Source organism: Spea bombifrons, chromosome 4 (genome assembly GCF_027358695.1).
Source record: "Spea bombifrons isolate aSpeBom1 chromosome 4, aSpeBom1.2.pri, whole genome shotgun sequence".
Taxonomy (NCBI): domain Eukaryota; kingdom Metazoa; phylum Chordata; class Amphibia; order Anura; family Pelobatidae; genus Spea; species Spea bombifrons.
Genome location: NC_071090.1, coordinates 74,045,451 through 74,073,335, shown reverse-complemented (window position 1 = coordinate 74,073,335; position 27,885 = coordinate 74,045,451). Strand labels below are relative to the sequence as shown.

The following is a 27,885-nucleotide window of genomic DNA, read 5'->3' as shown; positions in this document are numbered from 1 at the left end:
AAACTAAGAAAAAAACGAATATGAACCGAACACAGGAATGGGACAGAGTTTTTTAAATCTGTGTACAAGAGTGAGAGTCTGACGGAACGGGGAAGGGGATTCCAGAGAAGGGGTACAGAATGGGTGAAATTCTGAATGCAGGAGTAGGAAGAGGTAATGACGGTGGAAGAGAAGACGCAGTTCATGAGGAACAAAGAGGGTGGTTAGGGGTGAATTTGGATAGGAGGGTAGAAATATTGGGGGGGGTGCAGAGTTGTTAAGGGCTCTGTAGGTCAGAAGTTTGAATTACCGTATTTGCTCAATCATAAGACGACCCTGATTATAAGACGACCCAAATCTGAATATTAATTTAGGAAAAAAAGAAAAAGCCTGAATATAAGACGACCCTATAGGAAAAAAGTTTTACCAGTAAATGTTAATTCATCTAAACTATTTTTTTTATAAAAGCTATGTTTGAGAAAATTATTTTGGTTTTATTTCCTTCTATTTTCCAACCTGCCCCCCAGTTATGCACATCTGCCCCAGAAATGCCTTATACCCCCTATATGCCTCTGTGCCCCATGATATGCCTTTTAACCCTCTAAATGCCACTGTGCCCCATGATATGCCTTTTGATCCCCTATGTGCCACTCTGCCTCCAGAAATGCCTTACACCCCTATATGCCACTCTGGCATTTAGAGGGTTAAAAGGCATATTATGGGGAAGAGTGGCATATAGGGAAGTTTAAGGCATTCAGGAGGCAGAGTGGAGTATAGAGGGTTAAAAAGGCATTTCTGGAGGCAGAGTGGCATTAAGGGGGTTAAAAGGCATTTCACAGAGCACTCTGCCTCCAGAAATGCCTTATGCTCCCCATTTAACACCCCCCCTCCTCCAAACTTACCGGTGCTTCTGACTTTTCTGTCATGTACCCGGGGCAGGGGCAGCGTGTAGTTCCCACGCACTTACGCTGCAGCCAGGAGGAGGCGTGGCTAGCAGCGGGGGTTGTCTGCATCCATCGTGCAGACCTTCCTCGACTGTCAGAGATCAGAGTTCCTGATCTCTGACAGTCGGGGAAGGTCTGCGCGATGGACGCAGACAACCCCCGCTGCTAGCCATGCCTCCTTCCTGCTGCAGCGGAAGTTGTCTACGCGAATCGCGTAGACATCTACACGCTGCCCCAGCTACACACCGGGGACTCAGAAGTACCGGTAAGTGGGGCGGGGGGGGCTGGGAGACAGGAGGATCCAGGTCCCCTGCAGCTGCGGGGGATCTGGATCTTGGTCTTCTCATAGTCAGACCTATTTGAGGTCTGATTATAAGATGACCCCGATTATAAGACGAGGGGTATTTTTCAGAGTATTTGCTCTGAAAAAAACACGTCTTATAATCGAGCAAATACGGTAGATTCTGAATGGTATGGGGGGCCATTGGAGTGATTGACACAGTGGGGCAGCAGGTGAGGAAACAGTCACAGAGAAAGATTTATCTAGTTGCAGTGTTGAAGACAGATTGGAGCGGTGAAAGGTGGGAAAGGGGAAAGACCAGATAGAAGGGGGTTGCAATAATCCAGATGGGCTATAACAAGGGAGAGGATTAGGTGACATGTTTTCACCTATGGCTTTTTTCAGTAAAATAATTTCCCTTTAAAGCAAATATCTTTAAGACAGATGTTTTAGCACATGCGTTCCCCATCATTAACATCCAATAGGCCACAATCCCAAAAATATATCTCTGTACTGGCATCCAAAGCCAACAATATAGGCAATGTTGAGCAACATTTCCTATTGGGCAATTGTAAAATGCAATTTTCTTATTGTTTTTCCAGACATAGTGTTATTTCAGACATTTTCAACTGTAGTACTTCACAAAATTGCCTGGTGTAAGTCCATGAACTAATTTGCATACACCTTATTTCTAGGAGGTAGCAAATTACCGACTTGCCATGCAGCGCATGGCAGACGACATTATTACACTGCGCCGTCAGATGGGAGGACTGGAAGCTGAAAATAGTGCACTCCGGAGCGAACGCAGTCTGCTACAGGATGTGGGCCGCAGCATGCTAAGTGATGGTGACATTGATGTCATGACCAAGGCTGAGATTGCCGATCGACTGGGTAACGAGGTTTTATCTGATACATTCCAGTGTACAAGTCCTTATGAAGCCAAACATAATTCAAGGCTCCGTCTGGTGAATGTAACTCTGTAATGCCATCATTTCGTAGAAATCATTTTGTCAACAAGGCTACGCTTAAAGGAACAGATACAAAGAGTTCTAATTTAATTCAACCTCTGAAATCCCCCAGCGTCATGTCTTCTGCTCTAGAACAAGGTGCATGTAAATATTTATGGCATGAGTGGTATAGTACTGAGGCTATAATGTGTATGATCTCTTTCTGTCTAATTTATCCCTCACAGTGACTCTAAAACAGAAACTTGCTAGTGAAACATCAGAGCTCCGGGGGATGCGAGACCGCGTTCAACAGCTGCAGAATGAGTTGGTCAGGGTGAGTGCCTCTCACAAGTATAATTTCCATGCATCAAGAAACCATCTTTCCGCCTTCAGGGAAGATGTCACTAGCATAATAACAAAGCCATCGGCAGGCTTACAGGCAACTTGATTACCACCCTTTTGTGCTAGTTGTCCTCATAGTATATCAGTGTTTCTTGTTCCTAGCATTCACTAACGAATTATAATTGTAAAATAACCAAAGATAAGCTTCTCTTATTTATTTTCTATGTGTTGTCTTGCAGAGTACTAGGGTTTTCAGCCTTGTCATGCTCATTCTCAGTGTTTCTTTAATTGTTACAGAGGAATGATCGAGAGAAGGAGCTGCTTATTCTACAGAGAGCACACCAGCAGCAGCAGGCCGTGCTACAGCAATACCACCAGCGGGCTAACCGAGCCAAGGCATTACAGGACACCGTGCGCAAGCAGGAGAAGGTGAGTTCGGATGTTGCCAGGGGTGTTAGATGTTAAACATCACTCCACCCTCTGAAGTTTCAATGATACAAGGCAATAGAACACACAATGCAACAGAATACGCCATGTTTTAAAGGTTGTGTCTCTATAGGTGATAGAGAAAATGGAGAAACTGCTGGACAATAAACTGCGAGAGGAGAAGAAACGAGGCCGTGTCGAGGGAGGAGATAGAGGTAATACTACTGACACTGAGAAGGAGCACTCTGAAAGTGTTACAATGAATTGACAATGTTTTTTTATGATAATATCACTAGTGTGAGACATACACACAATGGCGAGTCAGGGGTGGCATCTAATCTTAGTCTGGGATGGGGGGAATATAGTTCAATGTGATAGAACAGATTAGTTACATTAAGTACCTTTTAAGAATGAGTGGTGACCTGTATATGGAACACAGATAAGGAGACATCACAATATGAGTAAATGATGGTGCATTGTTTATGACTTTGTGGTGCCTGTTTCAAATCAGCGTGGAAGGTAACACTGCAGTCAAGTATTTGCAAAAGCTTCGGCATGTGTAAACGCGTAAAGTCTTCATTGGGTACTGTAACTCCATCCTTCTTTTTTTCACTTAGGTGGCCGGGTGGATATTCTGCAGGGTGAGGTCTATGCTACATTAATGGCAGAGAATACCCGTCTGAGAGAGGAGATGGAGAAAGCAAGACAGCCAGTAATAACAGTGCAACCTAATGTGCCAGTGAGTATTGAATAGACAGGTGGTTTATATACATGGAGCAGATGTAATTGGAAGACATTACCAATACTAATAGCTTATCGCGTGCAAAAGCAATAGTTATCGGCATACCTTGGAACAACCAAGGGTAGCCTTCACCAAGCTCTCCCTCTTCATGGGAGTAGCTTTGTGGAGAGCAATGTATATGGGACAGGGCCAGCACCAAACCTCTCCTTTGGAGGGAGAGGAGTGGGCAGGGAGTAGTTGGGAAGGGACTGGTCCCAGAATCTGACACAGAGACCAGAGAAAGTCGTCACCCAGATACTTTAGGTTAAATATAGACTATTCCCAAGGTGAGAATTTATATAGAGCAAATTGGAGTTCGTCTATATGTTATAGAGGTTTAAAGAGGGAGGTTACGGGGAGTAGTAGGAGGCATTATGTAATAATTTAAGCTGTAAAAAATAGACGCATTGCCATTATTGTGAGTTGTAATTAAAAGTGATATTTTTATTTGCTGAAATATTTTATCTCCCCTTCAGTCTCAAGGAGTATTCTCTGCATCTGAGAAGTTTTCCCTTCTTAGCAAGCTAGAGAAATCTCAGGCTAGAGTGCAAAGCCTGGAACGAGAGGTACGGGTAGCCGGTACTATTTTGTAAGCAGTGTACCCAGCTCCTATACTGTGGTCCTCATTATTTCTGTTCTTTTCTGTTAGCTGGAAGAGGCTGCACGACGCTGGGGTCGTGAGAAGCAGGACCTCCTGACTAGGCTGTCTGAGCAAGAGATGGGGTTCAGTCGTACACATACAACCATTTTACACCACTTCCCTACGGTGAGTGCTCTGTCAATAATACATTACAGGAGAACACAGGGAGGCGGAGGTCAGACTAAGTCCATTTCCTATTATTTAATTGTTTTCCAGTACTTGTATACAGGTGTGACGCTGGGTTTCTTGGAACCTATTTCTACATCTCCTACCCTCTGCCATCTCCTTCCCTTGATTAGATCAATGCATCTGATTAAGTATATTAGCAAACATGTAAAGGGTTATTAATATTTAAAAACATTTATGGTTTCTAATTTAAAATCCAAAATTGATTTTGTCATTTTTAGAATTAATTTAATTAAAGGTTGATGTTGGCATTAGTTTCTGTTAATGTTCTCTCCAAATAATCTTTTTGACAGGTTATTTAGGAAGTAATTGACAACTGTTAAAGAGATTTTTAATTTAGACATAAATAAATCGCTGTGCTAAAGCAGTGCATTTAATTATAGGGTACATTTATCCCTGGAGGATGATTTTTTTTTTCTCCAACATATCTCACAGTATTTTTTTTTTGTTAAATTTAAATTATTACAAAACAACTCAAAATAAATGTCTACTGGAAGATGTATAATGTGCTTAAGATGCTACATTTTTAATTTTCACACAGCAGTGCAACACAACTAGAGATGTCCTTGGATGTAGAGCCCAGGGATCTCTCTTGTAACTATAGAGGGCTCCTGATGATGTGATGGTGACATCATTATGGTCCTTTTTAAAGATGTATTTGTTTATTGAAGAGGGAGAAGCTTGTTTCTCTCTCTCTTTTGTAACACGGATCTCTCTGTCTGCTGATCAATGTGATCAGTGCGGTAATTGGGATTGTCTCGCCCCTTGCAGTCTGAATGCTTTCAGAGTCTAGTTGTCACTTGTTTATTTGTCATTTGGTGTGAAGATGATAAATTATGTGTACCAGCTCAAGTATGAATGAATAGTTGAAATATTCCAGCCTGACCTCATCAGTGGGATTTCTGATTCTACAAAGCAGGGCAATATATAATATATTTTTCTGGTTTTTTTTTCAGTTGTATAATTTGTTGCATAACCGTATCATATTATCCTTTAATATGTCAGTTTACTCCCACTGCACTTTCCCTTCAGTCTTACTTTTTACATGTATTAGCTAGGTTTGTGGAAGTATATGTTTTTGCATTAAGACTGTAATTAGTTGTAAGATTTAGTATATATATATATATATATATATATAAATATAATATATTCATTGTACACATATTTTCACTTATTAAGGACATATACTCCCCTATTATGTATACAATCCTAAAACACCAATATACTGAGTGGGAAGAAAACACCCCAAATATACCTGTTCTTCTTCATTGCCTTGTGATTATCAGGTATACCATTAGGGGGCAGGATAATGTAACAGACAAATCAGAGAGTAACAGAACTGCACCTACTTTGCACATTCATTCAAAAACTAAAAATGTATTTTCCTATAAAATATAAAGTTAGCATATTTTAATGAGGAGCAAAGTGCTAAATGTGGAAGAAACAGCTTGAACTTTGGATTGGTTTCTATGGTGACCATTCTATATTTAGAACGTTGCCCTAGAATGGCACTTTATAAATGTAATGGGCAAAAGCACATATATTAGTGTTTGATTTGCACAGTATGTTACATAGTGTGGAGCATTATCTGTTTTTATTAGATTTTGTATTTGCTGGACATACCATGAAATGAAATAATGTTGCGGTCTTCATAGACCCCTGTAGTATGCAGGGGCCTTGTATATACCGTATTTGCTCGATTATAAGACGACCCCGATTATAAGACGACCCCCCAAAATCAAAATATTAATTTAGGAAAAAAACAAAAAGCCTGAATATAAGACGACCCTATAGGAAAAAAGTTTTACCAGTAAATATTAATTCATGTAAATTATTTTTTCATGTTTAATAAAAGCTATGATTGAGAAAAATATATTTTTTAAATTTCCTTTTATTTGCCAACCTGCCCCCCCCAGTTATGCCACTCTGCCCCCAGAAATGCTTTATACCCCCCTATTTGCCACTCTGCCCCATGATATGCCTTATACCCCTATATGCCACTCTGGCATATAGGGGGTTAAAAGGCATATCATGGGGCTGAGTGGCATATAGGGGGTTAAAATGCATTTCTGGAGGTATATAGGCATATCATGGGGCTGAGTGGCATATAGGGGGTTAAAATGCATTTCTGGAGGTCCAGAAATGCATTTTAACCCCCTATATGCCACTCAGCCCCATGATATGCCTTTTAACCCAGCATGTACTGGCTGCCTTGGCTTGATAGGAGTGTGATTGCTGTTAGCAGTTTGATATATATATATATATATATATATATATATATATATATCAAACTGCTAACAGCAATCACACTCCTATCAAGCCAAGGCAGCCAGTACATGCTGGAACCTGGGGATGATAGTAGTGGGATTACAGCCTCCCTATGCCATGCTACAACCCCCACCCCCCTTACACATCCATGCTATCACACACAAACACATTTAAATACTCATTCATTCCATTAATCACACATACTTCACACATTAAACACACATTAATCACACATACTTACCCAAAAACCCTCCCCCACCCCCTTACCTGAACTGCAGATCTCTCACTCGAAGACTTCTGCAGGGGACCGGCTGTAGAGCAACTTCTCTGGCCCCGCCCCCAGAGGAGGGAGGGGGAGATAGAGCTCTGTGAGGACGCTGCAAGCTTCCTGTCCTCCTGCTTCTAACAGAAGAGACGCTGCTCGCGACCGGTAAGCAGCGTGGCCCCAGCAGACATTTTTTGGGGGGTCTGAGAAGACGACCCCGATTATAAGACGAGGGGTATTTTTCAGAGCATTTGCTCTGGAAAAAACCTCGTCTTATAATCGAGCAAATACGGTATTATACAGTTGCCTGGCATAACAAAAGTAAACGCAAGAGCCCCAGGCTGCTACAATGAGATTCTCTTGTGTAACATTAAATAAAAATATCATTGATTGTAGAAAATCACAGATGTGCTCATACGAACCAGCTATTAATTAGGAAACAGAGGATGTGCCAGCAGCATTCCAGTGTGTTTAGTTGCTGATGTTAAGCTGTTCCCAGGGACATACGGACGACGATAGGCCTGCTTCAGCTCTGTTAGTTTCTACATAGCAGTATAAAATCATTCCTCTAATCAGAATGACAAATATAATAGCTGTAAACACAAGCAGCTGTAAAACATTTTAGAATATGCTTTACTTGTACATGTAAATCTACATAGAGTACACATTTTGCTTGTCTTCAGAAAATCACAAATAACAGCTTTGGAAAGAGAGAGAGGTTATGGAATTTTAATTCATAAAATAGGACACAACAGTGTGTTTGTGCTATTGGTCCAATACTATGCAGCCCACCTCTTTCTGATTGTGTAGCTGCGCATGCTTTTGTACTGAGCTGTTAACTGCTTGCAGATTGCTCTCTGATGTCATACATTCTGAGCCAGGCGCTTCTCATTTTAACATTGTGAGCAGTAACAGTGAAGCTAAAGTAAATTGAATTATAGTGAATTCCATGCTGAATCATGCATACCTAAAAAAAAAACCATACTGGATTTGCCATCACTGTTTGTGTAGTGTGATGCTTGCTTCTGCCTATTCACCTAACCAGTTACTCTCACCTGATGATTGCCTCATTACTACCTTTAAAATGTCCACTTGTATAAGAACCCTATGTATGGAATGTGGGATTTTTGTTATGAGGATTTTGAAGAAGTTATATGCAGAGGAAAGCAACTGAAATCAGTAGCCATGATGCACTCTGCAAAGTTACTATATTGTATCACAGATCACAAAAAACAATCCAGCCCATTATATGATTAAACAGAATCTAGCTAGGATTATGGGGACTTTGTGTATGGCCATTTGTATCTATAATTCCCATTACTGGGAGCTTCCAAAAAAGAATCAATACATAAATTCATAACCTGGAACCATGACTTCAGGTGAGTTAAAAAAAAAATCATCTGACTGCATTGACAAAGCAAAGGGCCAGTCCTGATAAACTCATCCAGCATTGGGAAAGAATTGGTGTTAAGATTGGTGGGTTTCTGTAATGATTTATGCAGACCCAACATTTTTTGGTCCTTAAAAATGTATAGTAGGATAAAACAGTCTCACTGTAAATTCGCATGTTACACAGTTTAGTGAATATGCCTATGTTCTTCTCCCTTGCATACTTCCACTTCTTCATTTTACCAGAAAGTTAGCCAAAAAACTTGCTTTCACTTTCACATTAAAAAATATAAAGAAATGCCACTTTGACTACATATACATTATTGCATGAGTGATGTCGTGATTTATATTGTCTTTGCAGAAGGAACCCGACGTATCTTCAAGGAGACCCACTAAACTGGATCCTTTAATATGACACAATGGATTCTGCAGACAGAAGCATGTCTTAAAATGGTTTTCAGTGCTTTTAAAGCAGAAGCAATTATTACAAATCTCAATGTGAAGAACAACACGTTTATGTGAACGTATAGTGAAGTATGAAGTAGAAATAACATAATAGGAGGTAACAGCACTGAAGCTCCCACAAATACCCTGAGACACGTATTTTCATAATGTAATATGACTTAGTTATGCACACAATTATTGTAATTTATTGCAAAGCATATTGATTAAAGATTTTTATTTTTATTTTATAATCTGATTTTCTTTTTACTATTGGTATTAAAATTGCATTAGCATACAGTGCTTATGATGCGTTCAACATACAACATACTTTGTCCATATTACTTGCAACAGATCCCTCTATTGGACACAAAGTTTTGGAACCTGTTCCTAAATTCACACATTGACCACAGGTGGCACAAATGTCTTTTTTGTAGTGCTTACATTTAATTATCTTCAGATTCATGGCATGATTAGGCAAAGTATTCTCAAAGTGGTGTATCTTCTATATCACAGTTAGGATAAGACCAGCAGTCATCAGGTGTTGAAGTGCACTGCAATATGCCCCACCAAACATTTACTTGAGAGGTCGTAGAGTCAGAAGGATGGGCTTTGATGGGAAGAGAATGAGATTAAATGTTGTCCCCACTTCAGTCATGCGATTTGTCTCTATCTTAAAATTTTCCAGAATCTGAAAGAAAAAGGTAAATGCCTGGAGATTATATGGTAGATTCCCCTCATTTCATTGCATCCAACACTAAATCACATTCTGTACCTACAGTGCATGTGGGCTTTGTAAAATCATATTACTGCAATATAAAATACCATGCACTATTTATCTAGATCTAGCATCAGAACATGACCTCATATTCCTGCACACTGCCTTTTAAAGTCATATGGCACTAAGTCATTTCCTTTTGGAGGTGTTGCCTGCTAGTCACAGTCCTCGACAGTATGTATGAGAAAGTTACAACCCAACCGGCCCATGGGGCAATGGTGGTCTGAGGAGCCTGAACACTCAATCCGGTGATCTGTCCCGATTTTGTGACAAAGGGGGTCACAAAACTGGAACAGCTGTCCTAAGCCACATCAGAATACACTACTAGCTTCACCTATCAGAAGATGGCACACAATGCCCTTCATAATACTGGGTGCAGTACACCCCATGCACCAACCTCTGCACCTCGTTGATGTCCTTAACACTGCTTGACCCTTGCATTCTGAAAAAATGTCTTCAAATACTTGAAGTATTCCTGCAATATCTATTAATTTTTAGTATCTCTGCCCTCCACGTTTTTTATTTATTATTAGGTATCGTTTTATATAGTGCCATCATATTCCGTAGCGCTGTACAATGGGTAGATCAGACATAACAAGTAGTATATAACATTCCAATTTTACTCTGATCAGCAGGTGAGGAGGAAACAGTCAAATGCACATCACTTAATAATTAGGGCCTCATCTTTAATGCACTTCTACAGCTAAATTGTTAGCTTGTGTAATATAAGAGAGTCTTTGCAAGCATAAATGTTAACATCTCTTTTTATAGCTAAACCAATGACGCTTGAACTGACATGTTTTTCCTTTTCCAGTAGGTGGAGAAGTAGTTTTTCTTAGCTATAGCTCTTAGAAGTACTATATGAGCAGTTTATGAGAAGGCAAACACTGTAGACGGTGATGAATGCAAAGGGAAATTGCTTCCCCAGCATACTAAATGCTATCCAGAACATTCCACACTTATTTATGAATGTTATAAAATGCTAATATCATGAAATAGAAATGATTATTGCCCCTACAATTCCTCTTGGCTATAAATCATATCTACCTTCCTCTGATCGTAAGTAATAATCTCATATCATCTATGGAACTCTATGAATTGTTGAAGATGAATTATTTTATTAAATGAAAATTCATATTCAATTTGATTATACCCGGTTGATTTGAAGTTTTTGAAACATCCATCAATGACAGTGCCACAGGGGCATATATATATATATATGTATATATATATATATATATATATATTGCCTTGACTACGGATCTTTTCTTAATGGAGCATTACCTGGTCCACAACTCAGCTATACATCCAACTACAAATCCCACTTTCCATAAATACCTCTAAATCTCAAAAAAAAATCTTATCATCTCATCTTTAATTTCTTGAACAGGAACATTACGGTTTTGAAAAAAACTGTTTACCAAAAGTTACAATTGCTCTATCCAGAGTATGCAGGTATGGTGTGGAAGCAGTGGCATATTCTGGCCTAGGACAGTTAGGACTATGGCAGCAGGCTCATAACCAATTGCCCCATTGGGTGATCAGGCCATGCATCCTTAAAAAAGCGGAGAGCTGTGATGTGACATGATATCCTGATGCCCAGCAGTAAGGGTGGCGACGCTGTCCTGGGTTAGGTACACACGCTGCTCTGTGGAAGGGGTAGTGTGTGATTTTTTATATATTTTTTATTTATATCAGCATTTATCAGTATCAGGGAAGCTGAGTTTTAATTTTAAAAAAAACCTTTTGATTTGAGGTTTGATTCCTTTTTTTCCTGGACCATCGCAGCAGTTCACAAACATTTCCCTCTACATTAATACTTTAAATGCTTTAATTTAGCGCCAGGGAAATATATGTATTATATCTCATTAATACTGCATCAAAGCTTGTTAAGCATTATAGCTACAGTAGTCATCCACAGTTATAGCAAAGGAATCTAACATTGTATAATACACTTCTGTTGCTCTCATTTTTAACCTCTGCTGGTTAGTTGACAATGCTTGTTTGCTCACTCACATGAACAAGGAAGAGCTGCATCTCCATCTCTGCAATCCTGCGTCCTAAACACTGTCGGGGCCCAAAACCAAATCCCAGTCCCTTAAAATGTGTGGATACACGTCCCAACCAGCGTTCAGGGAAGAACCGCTCTGGAGAGGGGAAGACGTCTGGGTTCCGACCCATTGCATAAAGTCCAACTTGAACCAATGTCTGGTGGGTAGGGAGAATTGACAAATGTAAAAAAAAAAGAATGCAGTTGAGCCTGTTGATTACTTTTACATATTCCAGCATTTCCTAATTCTTACCCCTCGTGGAATCATGTAGTTTTGGATCACTGTGTCCCGCTGAGTGTATCGCTGCAGAGTGATGGCCACGGGATGCAATCTGAAATACAGATGGGTCACTAGCAGGAAGGGACGATGGGAAAGAGCTATGCTTTTCTGAATGACACGCAATACTGTGTGGCAGGTGTAACATGATTATATCTCTTTACTTTACCGGAGTGTTTCCTTTATGGCAGCTTTCACCAATGGAATGTTCTGGAGCAAAGCTGCAAGATCATTCCCTGAATTCTTCCTCGCCTCAAAAACCTCTGACCGTAGCTTTTCTTGCACACCTGGGGTACGGGCCAGCTCATACATAGCCCACTGTAAAGTCATCGATGTCTGTGCAGATAAAGAACAATGTTACTATGGATTGGTATGATTATTATTCCCCTGTGATTATCAAATGTCACCAGGTATCTATAGTAATACAGTAAAGCCAACAGATACAATACTATACAATGATATGGGGTATAATAAATATTATTGCAGACAGTGAAAGGATTTAAGAAATGTTGTACCATGGAAAAGGATCCTTCACTGCACCCACACACATGTATTCAAAATATGCTTTGTTTACCTGAATGCTATCTCAAACATATTTCATTGTGTGATATAGTTAAATATACCCTAAGGGTTAAGTTTATAAATTTGGTTCTATAACCTATAGTGAGTTAGTGTGATGACTGGCCCAGTGTGGTAGAGCTTACAGAGGTGTTTAGGATAAACTGTATGTGGAAGTAAACTTGTGGGGAAGCAGTTGAGGAGAGACCAGGGAAGTTGACTTTTTAGTCAAGGATGGACAAAATGAATGGGAATTTCAAGATCCTGTGCAGAGCATTAGTACATTTATAAAAATAGCATCAGTATTTTTATTACAACAGGTGGTTTGCAAAAGCAATGTACGTTCGGATCATTAACATCAGAATTTTGGCATCCTCACATGCAAAAATTAGGATAAATGCATAACATGATGATATATATATATTGTTACAATTTAAATAAAATATAATTACTACCATGACACCCATACAAAGGTTTTTTTTTCCGAATGGATAAAACAGTTTTTTGTGCATTTATCATTTTGCTTAACGGACAAATACCGGTAATAGCAGCAGGTTGTAAAAAATGCTAACTGAGGCTCTACATCCCACAGGAACCCTGCTATGTAAAGGCCACTCACAGTGTCTACACCGCCAGCCATTAGCTCTGTCACACTGGCCTTAATATCCTCCAGAGGTAACTGTTCCTGCATGAGAAGACTGTGCAAGACCCCAGCATATACATCACTTGAGCGCTTCCTCAGAGAGCCGTATATTCCCTGTATACACCGATCGGCTAGGGAGAGAAGAGATCCATGATTTAAAGACACATAATGTTCTCCACAGACAGCATGCAAACAATGTGGGCTAAAACATCAGTATTCACATTTTGACTGCTAGAAGTATTGATTTTCCTATCCATCAGAGTAATATTTTTTGCAGTGCGAATAGAGACACATCTTCATACATCCTTGTGTCTTTTTAACGTTTAGAAATGTCTATTTTTTAAAGTTCCACTTTACTTCTTATAGCTTGGCCTAAAACACAAATATGTATTGGGTAGATCACTTTTCCACATTTTTTCCTACTACATGTATGTTGTTTCATCGACATATCTGATGAGCTTAATTTCTTTCTTGTGGAGGACTGTTTTTACCATGTGGAAAATATCTAGACCATTGAACAGTCTATACATAGACAGTGTTTAAATCTGTTCTAATATAATCTGAGTATATTCAGACTTCTTACTGCTTCCTTAGACTATACTTGTTGACTACTTCCATATGAATTTACACATTGTGAGTAGGGCCTTTATAAGCTTAATTATGTTTTTTTCTTTGTATGAGTTGGCCATAGCCCATGGACTGCATAAAAAGTCTAGGGCAAATTGTTGACAACAGATATGTTAATAACAAGGACATAGCTGGGTGCCTATATAAACTCACCGTGGCTGAAGATGGCATCCCATGCGCTTACGTGATCTGTCCATATAGAAGAGTTGATGCTCCTCAGGAGTCGTGGGGGCAAGTACAGCATCGGAGAGGTGGTGTGAAACATGAGAGTCACCGAGTCTATAAATCGCTGAGATTCAGGGTCAATGTAGTCCTGCAGGAGACCAAGTCGTTGACCATACAGCACATAGCAAACCGCTGTGGGGATACATTACTATAATGTTATATAACACACAGAAATATATACCAAAAATAAACTTGACATCAACAGAACACATGGCCATTTATCTAAATGCCTACTTCCTCTTACTATGTTTAAAAACCAAGGCAAGCCCTACCATATAGGAAGACTAGGCAGCTGAGTGGGTATGGGGGACTGCTATGATGTTCTTTCCTATAATTGCACGTACATGCAGGAGTGAGGCACTGCAAACATAGACTAGAAACACTATGATGGGCCCTGTTGATCAATATCCACTGGGGCTACAACAAACTATATAATACATAATATTATATATATATATATATATAATATATATCATTTAAACAGTGGAATGCGTATCCCACACACACACTAACTGCCTGGACCAGGTTGCTTTGTGGACTGAGCGTGCCATGAAAGAAATATCTACATAATTTGGATAGTGCTGAAATCATATTTGTGACAGAATGGCCTGTCATACAGGGCCCCAATGTACTCAAAGATGGCTCCAGCATGGCTGCCAAACAGGCAGGAACTCCATTGTGTAAACTAATCCCATTAACAGGATTGCTGCCAGGGGGAGATTCAGTAGCTAAAGGGGATTAAAGGTTGGGTTGTCGACATGTACCTGTTTATCAATGCTGATTTATGTTAATAAACTGTTCATTCCTGCTGTACTCAATTCAAGGTAGTTGTGTGTCTACTTATTGGGTACACATAGCAGGGTTCCAAGGTGTGCATGCTGGCTGGTGCTGGAAGTGATTTTGTGGACAACAGGAGGATACTCAGCATATTATCACAGCAGGTTTTCTGAATGTTTACATGCAGGGTTCAATATGCACATGGTGACAAAAATGTGACATTAGCCTTCTACTGTATCATTGGCCACTTATGTCAATATGGGTACGTCTAAAAACACATATGCTCTCAATTCAAATATGTAAAATTTAAATTTTCCAATGCAGCAATGCAGATGAGGACACAAAGTGTTTGACTGCTAACCCACTGTTACATGGGCTCCCTCATAAGCATGTGTCTGCAACACAAAAAGCCTTGAGTACAGCACCGACTTGTACACATTCAATACAGCTATCCCTTCCTTAGCCTTACACTCCAGAGCAAATCGAAAGAGCTCATTGGTCAGGTCAGCTGTCCATCTCCCGCGACCACTCCTCTCCACCTGAGTGAAAGCTCTGCTGACAAAGTCCTGTCCAACACTGTCCAGCAAGGGCAGAAAACGATTCATCCCTGGAACAGATAGAACCTCACGATTCAGAGTCAGTCGATGAGTGCGCCACTCCTCCCCGCTCCTGAAAAGAGAGAAAGGTTTTTACTATATCCGCAGTTTGCCCCGGGTTTAAATAATATATTTACCATTAGTCCAGAATATTGTTGTCACGTACCATGTTCGGTAATAAGATACTATGCACATCTTGTACCCATTACCCCTTCTAACCTCCTCTCCATAGCAACCACAGCTTAAACATTTCCCTTTCTTTTTGTCTATGAAATAATGTTTACACATCCAGATGGATATATAGAGAACATTTCCACTTGGGACAACCTAATCAGCCATCTTTTTGGTTTAAAAAAACAACAAAACATTTATAATTCTTGATGTGTATTCTGCTTAATGAATATGCTTATGTTGCTTCTTAGAAGTAAAGCATGTGAATGCACGAAAGGGTCTTTTAGTTAAATAACACTTTTCCAATTAAGGGGTGTCTTGTGCCTGGCAAAGTTATAATGCATTCAAGAAAGATATAGATAAGTGTGTGACACTTTGACGTACTGTCTCAGTAACAAAACTTGCATTATATTGCAGAATGCAGATCTGATTAGTTAAATGAGGTCATTCTACAGGGAACGGTGGAATGCGAGAAAAGCGAAGTTTGAGTAATCAAAACTTAGGCCCTATGTGTTGGACGTGGAAATTGTACAACATTGGACCCGACTGAGATAATATCAGGCCAAACTCAACATACTAACAGAGACGGAGAATGTCAGCTATGCAGTAAAACTGGGAGATTTTGGAAGGAATATACCTTCTTTTGGAAATTGGGCGGATCTGCTAATTACCCTCATCTAAACCACAAATTGGCAGATGCGCAAATAGAAAGGCATGTCTCAGATTTGTATTCATTTTTCTTTTCTATATTAATATAATTTACCAGTATAAGAACTTTTTATCCCATAAAGTTTCTTTACTGTGGTTAGCATTAATAGGATGCTTTAATTTTCTTTCATTGCTCTCCAGCTAGTAATATGGCCAACAGAACTGATATAACATACCATTGAAAATATAACCAAAACAAGTTGTCGTTATTATAAGTTTAATGCAGGCTTAAACAACAACATTATTATAGTTGTAACTAGTTCTTTTAAATAAACACCTTTTCTGATTATTCAAAAGAATAGGAAAACCATAGAGTGTGTTCGTGGTCATGGACATGTCACTAGATGTTTTTGTAACTGTTGGCTCTGTTATTCCAACTGGTGTGGACTGCAACTCCAATGAGGTTCAGCCAAAAGGGCAACAAAAGTTCATGGGAGTTGTCCATAGCTTTGTAGAGTGACAGACAATGCCTGTTAAAAACTTCCAGTAAACCGTTCTCACAGGGTTGTCTTTTCCATGTGGTAAAAGGGGCAGCTGGCGAATGCTCAAGCATCTTCTGGAGTCGAGAGCTGTTCTTTCTGCCAACTGGCTGACAGGCAGGCAAATGAGGGGAGACTGAAGATTGAATAGTCTACGCAAAAAAATGATCACAAGCTCTGTAGAGCAGACTCAAAGAATTAGAACAGAACGCCCCATCTGGTTTAGATCCCACAATTTTCTCTAAAATGTCTGTAGTGTGTAAAGTAGGGAGGCCTCATCTGATTTGAACATTTACAGCCACTACCTAAAGCAGTGTTTTGTCTGTATTTTACTAGTAATTTCACATGTAGCCATTGTGTGGCTCTTTGTGATAAAGACTTTGGCCCATATTTGCCATGTGACTGAATCTTCACTATGCTCCTTTTATGTTCTTCATTGCAGTGGCAAGAGTATTTTTGTTATATGACTGAATAGTGCAAATGTAGTATGCTCAGGGGTGTACCTAGAGTGTTTGGCACCATAGAATATGTTGGCAAGAATATTTATTTCACAAATTTGTAAACTGTATGTCAACTGAAAAAAATCAATTATTAACTTGTAAATAAATTAAATAAATTAAATAAATTTAAAGAATATATACTCAGCCATACATTGATGACGGTACAGCATAACCCCAATCACCATACACTGAGGGAGATATTGACAGTAGTGCAGCTTAACCCCCATCACTATATACTAAGCCAGACATTGACGTGGTAGGCCTCTGCCCCTGAAAAAGCCTGCCTGTGCCACTTTTGCCCCCAGAAGCAGCCTGCCTGCGCCTCCTCTGCCCCTGAAGCAGTCTGCCTGTGCCGCCTTTGCCCTGAAGCAGCCTGCTTCCACCGTACATTCAAACTTCAAAATAAACTAATACCCAGAAAATATTCTGACTTTCTAGAGGAACAACTTAGGAGTGATGTAATTGTCTTTTTATACTCACTTAAGTAGAACTCCATATCGCTTGTTGCGAAAATCGCGATATTCAAACCATGGCTGGACTCTGAGGCGCTCCGGGTGAGGGCCTTCCACCTGGAATAAGGTAGCAGCATCCTCTGGAAGCTGGATATACACACTGTCATATGTGCCCAAGGTTTCCCTGTGAAAAGAATGACAAATCTATCAAGTAATGCTATTCATGTGTTAGAACATAGGCTACAAAATAATGGTACATAGAGTAAAACTGAGCACCATACCTTACCACTAGTATAGTAACATAATAGTATTATAAAAGTGAGATGAAACCCAGCTAAATAAAACATTTCCAGTTCTCAGTTTTGTTGACCAACAAAAACACAGAAATCTAGTTCAAAGAAATATCCTTATAAATTAAACAGAAATGGCTCTGGATCTAATACAGTTTTTATTTATGACCCTAACAACAGCAACCTAAGTAACTTACCGAAAAGTGAATGATAACAACAGCATCAACAAAATGGGGCAATCACCCCACAAGAAATGTGTGCAGATGCTGGCATCCTATTCCGCGCATACCCCACCCCTTGGACAGGGCTAATATTTTACCCCATCATCCTACCAGAATCATATCTGTGAACACCACTGGTGATAACTTAATGAAGATGAAAATTCATGCCACAGGTTAAGATGGCTGCTCACACGGTACACATTAAGTGAGCTTTTAATTCATATATTGTTTATTTTCACTGTAAACACCATTATATAGGTTTATATATTGTGGATTTAAATGCAGGATATGGGAAAGTGACTTTTAAGTGATTTTTAATTTGCTTTCCCGTTCCCTAGTATGTTTTAGTGAATCCGTGCATAGACTGCTCTCTGCATCTCACATGGAGCTAGCTAATCATTTGATGTTACCCTTTCTGGAATGTATCATATCTAATTATGTATAGACACCCCATGGATGGTTTCATTCACCAGGACTGATCTTGCAACTGCACATAAACCCCAATCCTAATTTTCATGCCTTTATATAAATGTGAAATTTTAAATTGTATCCAATACACAGTATGAAATGTAAGAAATATCAGTGGAGGTTGCATACAAAACATGTTTTTTTGTTGTGAAAAGGTACAAAAATGGTTTAATCACCATAGCATATGCACGGAAATGTCCAATAATCAGAAAGGTTCCATTGGTTGTTATGGATATATGCACACTGCACTAGAATATTTTATACATAACCCCCATTATATTCTTCCTCATAAATGTTATAAATTAATTATTCGCTTTACACAGTTTATATCTGTAATACACATCTCCTGGGCTGCCTGTAACACAGACCAAAGGGCAAAGGTGACCAGGGCCCAGACATCCTGAGCAGCCCATTTCACCTTCAAAAACCTAGCTGAACTCTATGGTTGGAGCAACACTTATGAGAATAAAATCCCTCTCCCAATTCCTCAAGTGGTTTGTTCCGTAGGTACTTCCTGTCTGGGTTGTTATTGTCTATCCTGGCTTTGATGGTCACAGTAAACAGAAATGTTTAATTATTGATACATACCGCTACACACATACATACACTGTACAGATATGTTTATGTTATGTGCATGTATTGTCAATCTATATACGTATGAGGCCCAACAACAGAGCCCAAGATCCCCATTAGAATTACAGACAACCCTGAACATGCCCTTCATAATACACCCTTCTTGTTAACCAATATGGTAAGTTTACTTTCTAGGAACTAAATACGTTAAAATCACATGACCCACAAGATCACAGTAGTTTACTTTACTGTTAGGTATTACAATGTCAACAAGATATTTGGCGGTATAGAGCTCTGCCACTATATCATCTAAGAATGAGACTGCCTATGAGCAAAATGTTTAACCTCATAAGAGCCTTAACCAGAGATCTTGTCCTCAGGGACTAGCTTATTGATGGAATATCATCTTAAAAATTCAATAATGTTGTGTTCCAGGCATGGATAAGCTTCTGGCCCCCAGTGTTGTCCTGCAGACAATCTCACCACTCCATAGAGAATTTAAACGCTCAGCAGTGAAATGTCCCCCTGATACATAAAGCTAGGCCTCTTCACCAGTAATGGATGATTTCAAAATGTTATCTTTCAATGCATATGATACGTGAAGAAGCTATTCTCTAATGTATGTAATATAAATAGTCATCTATCACTATGCATAAGTTGCACACCTAACATTAACAGTTATTGTTGACTGTGCATAGTATCATGATGGTATTAGGTTTAACATTTTTATAATAGATGTATGCTGACATTTGCTTCTCCATGCATAAACCATATCATTTGCCAACGTGATCCGACCTCTTCCTGGTTTGCTATTTTGTTTAGTTAAAACTACTGGTAACTGGATGCAGTTGGGATTTAAAAGTATAGGAAAAACAACTTGAATCAAGATATTTCATGACAGGTCCTCAGTTCTCGCAGCAATACAGCTATTACTGATATGTCTCTATTAAGCAAGTGGAGTCACATGTTATTCTGTGTAAGTAATAGTGTTAATCAACACTGCTAAAGTGTATCTCCCCTAATCCAGCCAAGCACATCAAAGGCTACTGCGTCTTACCTCTATGGCACGAGCTGATATATCACACTGTGCAGCCATTCATAGCTGTGATGCACTATGCTGTCCTCAATGAACTGTATTCACAAAGTGCCAAGCTGAATATTTTCGTTTTGCGGTATTCAGCAAAATATTTTAACGATAGATTTGGGTACCGGCCCACCTCTCCCCCCAACAAAGTGATGCAACTCAGTTTTAAACTTGCTGTGTGTCAGGTTAACTTAAATTCAATTCAGCTCTGATTAATTAGTCAAGTGAGCGTTGCTGCAAGACAAACAGCATTGAGTAATGTCATTAGTAGTGTTTCTTCTAAAATCTGAGTAGGAATATTTAATAAATCAGCCCTTGTGTGAGGCTATAAATATAGTTGGACTGGGAGGTATTGCAGCATAGGAAAGTGTAGGGAAAGGTACAAAAGAAACATTTTCAACGGAAGTTGAAGACATTTTTTACTGAACTAATGAACAATTTCTAATCTTCTTGACAAGGGTTTATAGAGTTGATAAAAGTAATTGTTTGTTGTTGTTTACCTTTTAACAATATTCTTCTTACTGTATGTTACACATCACTATTACCCAGTCTTCCCAAAGCCTTTTTTCACAATGTTTGCCTGGTCTTTGCGGCTAATTACACCTCACATTTTTTATTTATCTGTAATTCCCCCTACTAATTGTTGTATGAAAAACAACTGTGGTTAACGGGATAGGTTAAAGGAGCATACCTTATGTGTCCTCAGGGTGTTGCTAGGCATTAGCCCTATACTTGCTTTAAAAGAACTTTACCATATGGACTCAATATAAAAATCTTCAGATAGCCCCCCAAATATACTATACATGAAACTTAATACGGAGTAGAGACACTCTTAACACTCTTACCTGCCTCTGGTAATAACTTTCAACTAAATGTTACAGATTGAGCATCGGACATTTTTATTATTATTATTCTAATTTCTTTCCAAATCTCAGCTAATTTATTTCCAAACCTCATATTCTTATATAACTTCACAATCTAGAGCTCCGCTGAATTTCTGACCATTACCGCCCGCTCCCGCAGCGTGTGTGTGTTCCACTCCTGCTCGCTCCCGCAACATGTGTGTCTAATCCTGCCTACTCCTGCAACATGTGTGTCCAATCCCGCTCGCTCCCGCAACATGTGTATCTAATCCCTCCCACTCCAGCAACATATGTGTCCAATTCCGCCCGCTCCCGCAACATGTGTGTCCAATCCCGCCTGCTCCCACAACACGTGTGTCCAGTCCTGGCAGCTCCCACAACATGTGTATCTAATCCCGCCCGCTCCCGCAACATATGTATCTAATCCCGCCCACTCCCGCAACATGTGTATCTAATCCCGCCCGCTCCAGCAACGTGTGTCCAATCCCGCCCGCTCCCGCAACATGCATGTCCAATCCCGCCCAGTCCCGCAACATGTGTGTCCAATCCCGCCCGCTCCCGCAACATGTGTGTCCAATCCCGCCCAGTCCCGCAACATGTGTGTCCAATCCCGCCCAGTCCCGCAACATGTGTGTCCAATCCTGCCCGCTCCCGCAACATGTGTATCTAATCCCGCCTGCTCCCGCAAGCTTCTATGCCAATACATTTATTTACAGATAATTGGGATTTACAAAAATCTGCCTGAAATGGGCCTGCTCAAAAACAGGCTGGGTGTCTAACATCAACCTGTCTTCAGCTCAGCGCTGCGTGCATGAGTCACTCACTCCCGCTTCTTCTCTCTCCCATCTCTATGAAAACGAGGCTGAATATAAAAGTTAAGCTCGGGCCGCCCCTGAAATTGAATGTGACGAAGCAAAAGAAAAACCGCTGCAGCCTTGCAGGAGTGCACAGGATTACCGGGACCAGCAGGTATATTGTGTGACCGCCCGCTCCCGCAACACACAGAATGTGTTGATGGGGATTTGATCCCAATCCCGATGCAGTCCTCTACCACAATCCCAAAAATGCTTGAAATAATGGACCAGATTCTATGGCCCATTTCTACACTCTTGCTGAAAAAAGGAATAATTGCTAAATTGTTACAAAGCAGTCCACAATTCATCTTCCAGAGCACATAAGTAACATGCACTAACTGTTTAACTACACATACACATTTAGTGCATGTTGCTTTGCATTTCTTCACAAAGAACACTATTTTCAATTTAAAATAACCGCTTATCTAAGTAGATAACAGCAAACTCGCAGGCTGCCAACTGAGATCCAAGTTATTGAATAATTAGGTTCATTTAAGCTAAAATTAGCTATAAAAACATGTAAATAAAACCTTAACATACAAATTTAAAACCCTGTGTGTAATATATGTTTTGCACACATATGTGGGTGCTAATTGTGTGAAAATATAAATAATTTAATAATTACTAATATTAACCATATTGATTATTAATATATTAATAACTGTTTCTAAAAAAAAGTGGCAGTATTGAAAGGGTTATTTTTAAGATTTTTTACTGTCTCAGATTTTTTTAAACTTCTCGCCCTTATAGGATCAGCGCACCCTGTCTGACCATTTTTATTGGTGAAATTTGTAACAAAATGTACAATAAAAAGTTTGTGATTGTGGTTATTTAAAATTTTAGTTTTCTAGCAATGCTGGCTCATAGACAACAATTATGAGACTGAGTAAAAAAAATGGTTAACAAAACAAGCCTGGCAAGCATGGCAACTTTTTTTTACTTTTTGAAATAAATTAAATCAAGTCATTTATTAATGTATTGTTAATTATCTCCATTATTGTTAGTAATTATCTTAATAAGATTAATGAAATGATATGCACTACATACTACAATATTATGTGTTCCATCATTGTAATGATGACACATATACAAATTCGCCCTGCAATAAAAGAGTAAATTGTGTTTGTTAACGTGTATGTGCTAAGTGTTTTTTTTTTTTACAGTTTAAGGGTACAGTTTTTATTTTGATTGTCTAGAAATTCGGACTAAAATTTAACATGCACTATTTTGACAGACCCCATTAAAATCACTTAGACACTGATGTTTCTATTAGCTTTTATGGTAGCCTTTTTAGCAGTCTAGGTTCAACCCTTGGGAATTTCATTTTAGACAGATGTTAAAATCAATCAAGGTTTAGATGAGTCAGTGAATCAAGTTCAGTATAATCCATTACAGCCCTGTTGCTCATACTTCAAGACCTGTTTAATTTCAAAAGTCCATGTTATGTGGTAGTGGGTATTAACATAAAATATACTTGGGATGCCTAGCTGGAGGAAATTGTTATAAATTGTTATGATTTACTTTTACTTGGTGAAGATTATTTGTTTCTAATATACAGAACATCTGTGGACATCATTATCCTGCCACCTACAGTAAACATTGGGTGCGTATAAAAAGTGAGCCTGATGCAAAGTTCAAGTGGTCTTATCAACTGGGCAGCAAACGGACTTTTTCTGCTTATCGAATTATTATATTTAGACACTTAACTATTAGCACTTAGCTATTGGGGAAATGCAATTATTACTCTACTTGGTTAGCCTTAAGCAAATATGTCCTAGGATGCTTAATGAGAATAATAGGACCATTAGGTTATTAATAGTTGGATGGCAAACTATTGCCTGTACCTAAATTAGAGGGTCTCTCGTCCTGCCAATGTTCTAAACATCATTGCAAAACATGTATCCTCTCTCCCAAAAACATTTCCCCTCCTACCTGTATATGGGTCCAAAGTGTCGATAATTCTCCATCATGTGATGATGGATGTTATGGAATCCATCTTTCCTCCAGAAGCGGTACAGTGAATGCCAGCCTCTCCTCCAGTTGCCAGGTAGTTGTTCATAGGGTAAAGGGTTTACTTCTGAGGATACATTGACCACTGTAGGGGTTTCACCCACCACTGAGTGAAAGCTCTGCAGCCCAGGGGGAAAGTGACGGCCAGGCAATCTACGAAGTAGGAGCATGATGTCTGTTGGTCAGAGGGCACGGGGGGGTCTTCTTATACAGCTAGAGACAACGTGAAGGACAATGGGAGGGGAGTGTAGAATATGGCCCTGAACAGAGGGATATTTCAGGGCTACAGCTGCAAGCAGAAGGGAGGGAGAGGGTTGTCAGTGTGGAAGGAGAGCATTGATGGGTTCCATACATAACACATTCCAAAAAATGATAAAAGCACAAAGGCCAAGTAACTTTTTTATAAATCAAAATGTTATTGAATTTGTTACAAAACCAAATAAGAAGGGGGACAAGGGAGCTAACCCAAGGAGCATAACTGAAGGGTCTAAACTCCATGATAAAACCATCACAGCCTCATACAATTCCAATGTGGATAAACATTTCATACAAACAGAGTCTGTCAGCAAAACAGTTGTGTTGACTGTAAGTGTCATGTTAATGTATGTCATATACTGTATGCATGTGCGTAAATATCTGATGAAAACGACAAAATAACAAAACAAGCAACTCTATTGGTCGCTGGCAGTACACTTCATTGGTTGATGGCAGACGAGCCCCTTGCTGGCGGCAAATAGAGTCGCTCATACAGACTTTTAAAAACATGGCCGGGGGAGACCACTGGTTCCGCTGTCAGGAGTTAAAGGGCTGTGCAGGCAACTCTACTGATCGCCTGCAGGGGCCTCCTCTGGCATCAACCCATTGTCCGTCATGTTCGTATGTTCGGTATTTGGGCTGAACAACGAAAACGCACCCTTCGTGTTTGTTTTCATGTTTGCCCGAATACGAATGCACAAGGCTAGTTTCCATTAGACTTGGGCACCAGGGGGCTCTTCGTGTTCGTCTTCATGCTCGTCTTCGTGCTCGTCTTCTTGAAAAAAAAATCGTCCTATTCTGCGAATATTCGCCTGTTCCTGTCTTCTCTTCGGGCGAATATTCGTGGACATTCTTCGTGTTCGGTTTTTCTTTGTTTTTGCCGGTTAAGGGGTTAATACGGGGTTAACGCGTACCACAGCATCTCTGGCGCCAGGAGTTTAAATGTCCATATGAGCAACTCTATTGGTCGTCAGCAGGGGGCTCGTCTGCCAATGGTTGATGGCAGACGAGCCCCCTGCTGGCGACCAATAGGGTCGCTCGTACAGACTGTTTAACTGATAGAACAGGGAGACCAGTGGGATCTGCCGGACAAGTTGCTTCATTAGGGGTTAACATTTTAAAGTCTGTACGAGCGACTCTGTTGGTCTGGTCTCCCTGTTCTAACAGTAGGGTCGCTTGTACGGACATTTAACTGATAGAACAGGGAGACCAGTGGGATGTGCCGGGTAAGTTGCAGCATTGGGGTTTTAAAAGTCTGTACGAGCGACTCTGTTGGTCGCTCGTACAGACTTTTAAAACCGCAACACTGCAACTTACCCGGCACATCCCACTGGTCTCTCTGTTCTATCAGTTAAATGTCCGTACGAGCGACTTTATTGGTCGTTCGTACGGACATTTAACTTATAGAACAGGGAGACCAGTGGGATGTGCCAGGTAAGTTGCAGCGTTGCGGTTTTAAAAGTCTGTACGAGCCCCCTACCAGGCTGTGCCAGAGGCTGAAAAGCTAGAGCCATCCTCACTGCAATAATACTGGGGGGTGTCAAAGTACCATATTTGCTCGATAATAAGACAACCCCCCAAAATCTGAATATTAATTTAGGAAAGAAAGAAAAAAGCTGAATATTAGACGACCCTATAGGAAAAAAGTTTTACCAGTAAATGTTAATTCATGCAAACTATGTAAACTATTTTTTTTTTAACCCCTTAAGGACCGAGCTCATTTTTTCTTTTTGTACCCTGTGGGACCGAGGCTGTTTTAATACTTTTGTGGTGCTTGTGTTCAGCTGTAATTTTCTCCTCACCCATTTAGTGTACCCACATAAGTTATATATTGTTTTTTTCAGGACAAGATGGATGATATTGATTGATCATATCATCTTATTTACTATACTTGTCCTGAGTTTAGAAATACCCAATGTTTTTATGTTTTTTTGGTGTTTTTTGTAAGTTATAGGGCAATAAGTACAAGCAGCGTTTTATGATTTCCAAACCTTTTTTAACAAATCTGGTCAGTCTGCCTCCATCTCCTCTTTGGAACATCAATTTAACCCCATCAAACCATATATTTTTGAAAACTAGACACCCCAGGGTATTTCAAATGCTGTTATTTTAACCCTTTCAATGCAACAGTTATACAACCACACTTTGTCAAACTTTGTAATAGTAATTTTTTTATTTTTTTTTCACACAAATTGTACTTTAGTTATAGATATACAGGTTCTGGTATATGTCACTGTCAAACAACCCCCCAATAGGTGTTCAGCAACATCTCCTGAGTACAGCGATACCCCACATCCATGGGTTTGTCAGATTGTTTGGCTGGTAAAGGGCTACTTTTGGGGCGTGCGAAGTTCAGGTGGTCATTTGGTCATTCTGCCTCCATCTCCTCTTTGGAATATCTTTGAAGCTGGTTAACTCAATTTAACCCATTCAAACCATATATTTTTGAAAACTAGACACCCCAGGGTATTTCAAATTCTGTTATTTTAACCCTTTCCATGCACCCATTATACAACCACACTTTTCAAACTTTGTAATAGTAATTTTTTTTCTTTTTTTTCACACATATTGTACTTTAGTTATAGATATACAGGTGCTGGTATATGTCACTGTCAAACAACACCCCAATGTGTGTTCAGGAACATCTCCTGAGTGCAGTGATACCCCACATGCATGGGTTTGTCGTGTTGTTTGAGATTTAAAATGCCACATTTGGGAAGTGCGCTTTTTTTCTCCGTTTTGGTCAGTCTGTACCTATCCCCTATCTTTGAGCTTGGCCACTCCAATTTACCCCATCAGCCATTTTTTATATATATTAGACACCCCTTGGGTATTTGAAGTACTTTTATTTTAACTCTTTGTTGAGATTTTTGAGAAATTTTAGCACTTGCTCAAAATAATAAACTTTATTTTTTTATTTTATTATTTTTTTTAATACTTTTTTAATATTTTTTTACACATTTTGCTGGTACTGGATGGTTCCTCTAGTGACATCACTGCATAATTATTTTTAAATGTTAGCACATTTTTTTTAATTTTTTTTCCATTTTTTTTTCTTATTATTTTTTGAATATTTTACTAATCACATTGACTTGCACGTGATTAGAAAGCTGGGCTCCATTGACTTGCATGGTTGAATGCAGTACCTGTACTCAACCTGCAAGTGGAGCCAGAGTTCTCTAGAGGGTCTGGAGACCATCTAGCGAACTTTTAAAACTTGATTTTTTTTTTACAGGGCGGCCGCCATCTTCCTGATGGCGAAGATCACCAGCAGCGGCGGCTGTGACCGCTCTCCGGAGCGGTCACAGTCCATCCCGAGGTAAGTGTTTGGTGTCGCTGGATGCCTCCTGATCGAGGCATTCCAGCGACACCATTTAAGTTTAGGAGGTGATCGTTGATCCCTCCTAAACACTTTTAAAACGGGCGTCCGCCGCCATACAATGTATGGCGGCTGTTGACGCCCTGGGGAGGGGCCAGACATGGCCCCCCATGCCGATCTCGGCCTTGCTGAATGCCTCGACATCGAGGCATTACAGCA

At 39.7% G+C, this 27,885-nt stretch overlaps 2 protein-coding genes across 2 annotated transcripts in view; one reads left to right on the top strand and one right to left on the bottom strand.

Annotated features, from left to right (window-relative positions):
- CCDC33 (coiled-coil domain containing 33) overlaps window positions 1-9,142 on the top strand; it is a 29,763-nt gene extending 20,621 nt beyond the window's left edge. Inside the window, exons 14-21 of the mRNA XM_053464975.1 lie at window positions 1,899-2,094; window positions 2,396-2,484; window positions 2,790-2,921; window positions 3,052-3,133; window positions 3,536-3,657; window positions 4,176-4,265; window positions 4,349-4,465; window positions 8,809-9,142. Of these exons, the coding sequence (XP_053320950.1) occupies window positions 1,899-2,094; window positions 2,396-2,484; window positions 2,790-2,921; window positions 3,052-3,133; window positions 3,536-3,657; window positions 4,176-4,265; window positions 4,349-4,465; window positions 8,809-8,862 (882 nt within the window). The 3' untranslated portion in view covers window positions 8,863-9,142. The remainder of the gene's footprint in view (window positions 1-1,898; window positions 2,095-2,395; window positions 2,485-2,789; window positions 2,922-3,051; window positions 3,134-3,535; window positions 3,658-4,175; window positions 4,266-4,348; window positions 4,466-8,808) is intronic.
- Window positions 9,047-24,262, bottom strand: LOC128492427 (cholesterol side-chain cleavage enzyme, mitochondrial). The gene is made up of 9 exons (XM_053464976.1): window positions 24,015-24,262; window positions 17,758-17,913; window positions 15,293-15,492; window positions 13,975-14,178; window positions 13,171-13,325; window positions 12,163-12,329; window positions 11,970-12,048; window positions 11,683-11,874; window positions 9,047-9,579 (listed from the first exon to the last, which is right to left on the bottom strand). Exons 1-9 carry the CDS (start codon window positions 24,260-24,262, stop codon window positions 9,466-9,468), a joined length of 1,515 nt encoding a protein of 504 aa, XP_053320951.1. The 3' UTR covers window positions 9,047-9,465.
- Window positions 24,263-27,885: the final 3,623 nt, after the last annotated feature.

Excerpts from the sequence above, each read along its gene's own strand:
- LOC128492427 (XM_053464976.1), bottom strand. The coding sequence starts at position 24,262 with ATGCTCCTACTTCGTAGATTGCCTGGCCGTCACTTTCCCCCTGGGCTG. Across the intron at positions 12,330-13,170 it reads TGGCTGGCGGTGTAGACACT|ACATCGATGACTTTACAGTG; the intron begins GTGAGTGGCCTT and ends TTATCTGCACAG. Across the intron at positions 11,875-11,969 it reads ACTACATGATTCCACGAGGG|ACATTGGTTCAAGTTGGACT; the intron begins GTAAGAATTAGG and ends CCTACCCACCAG.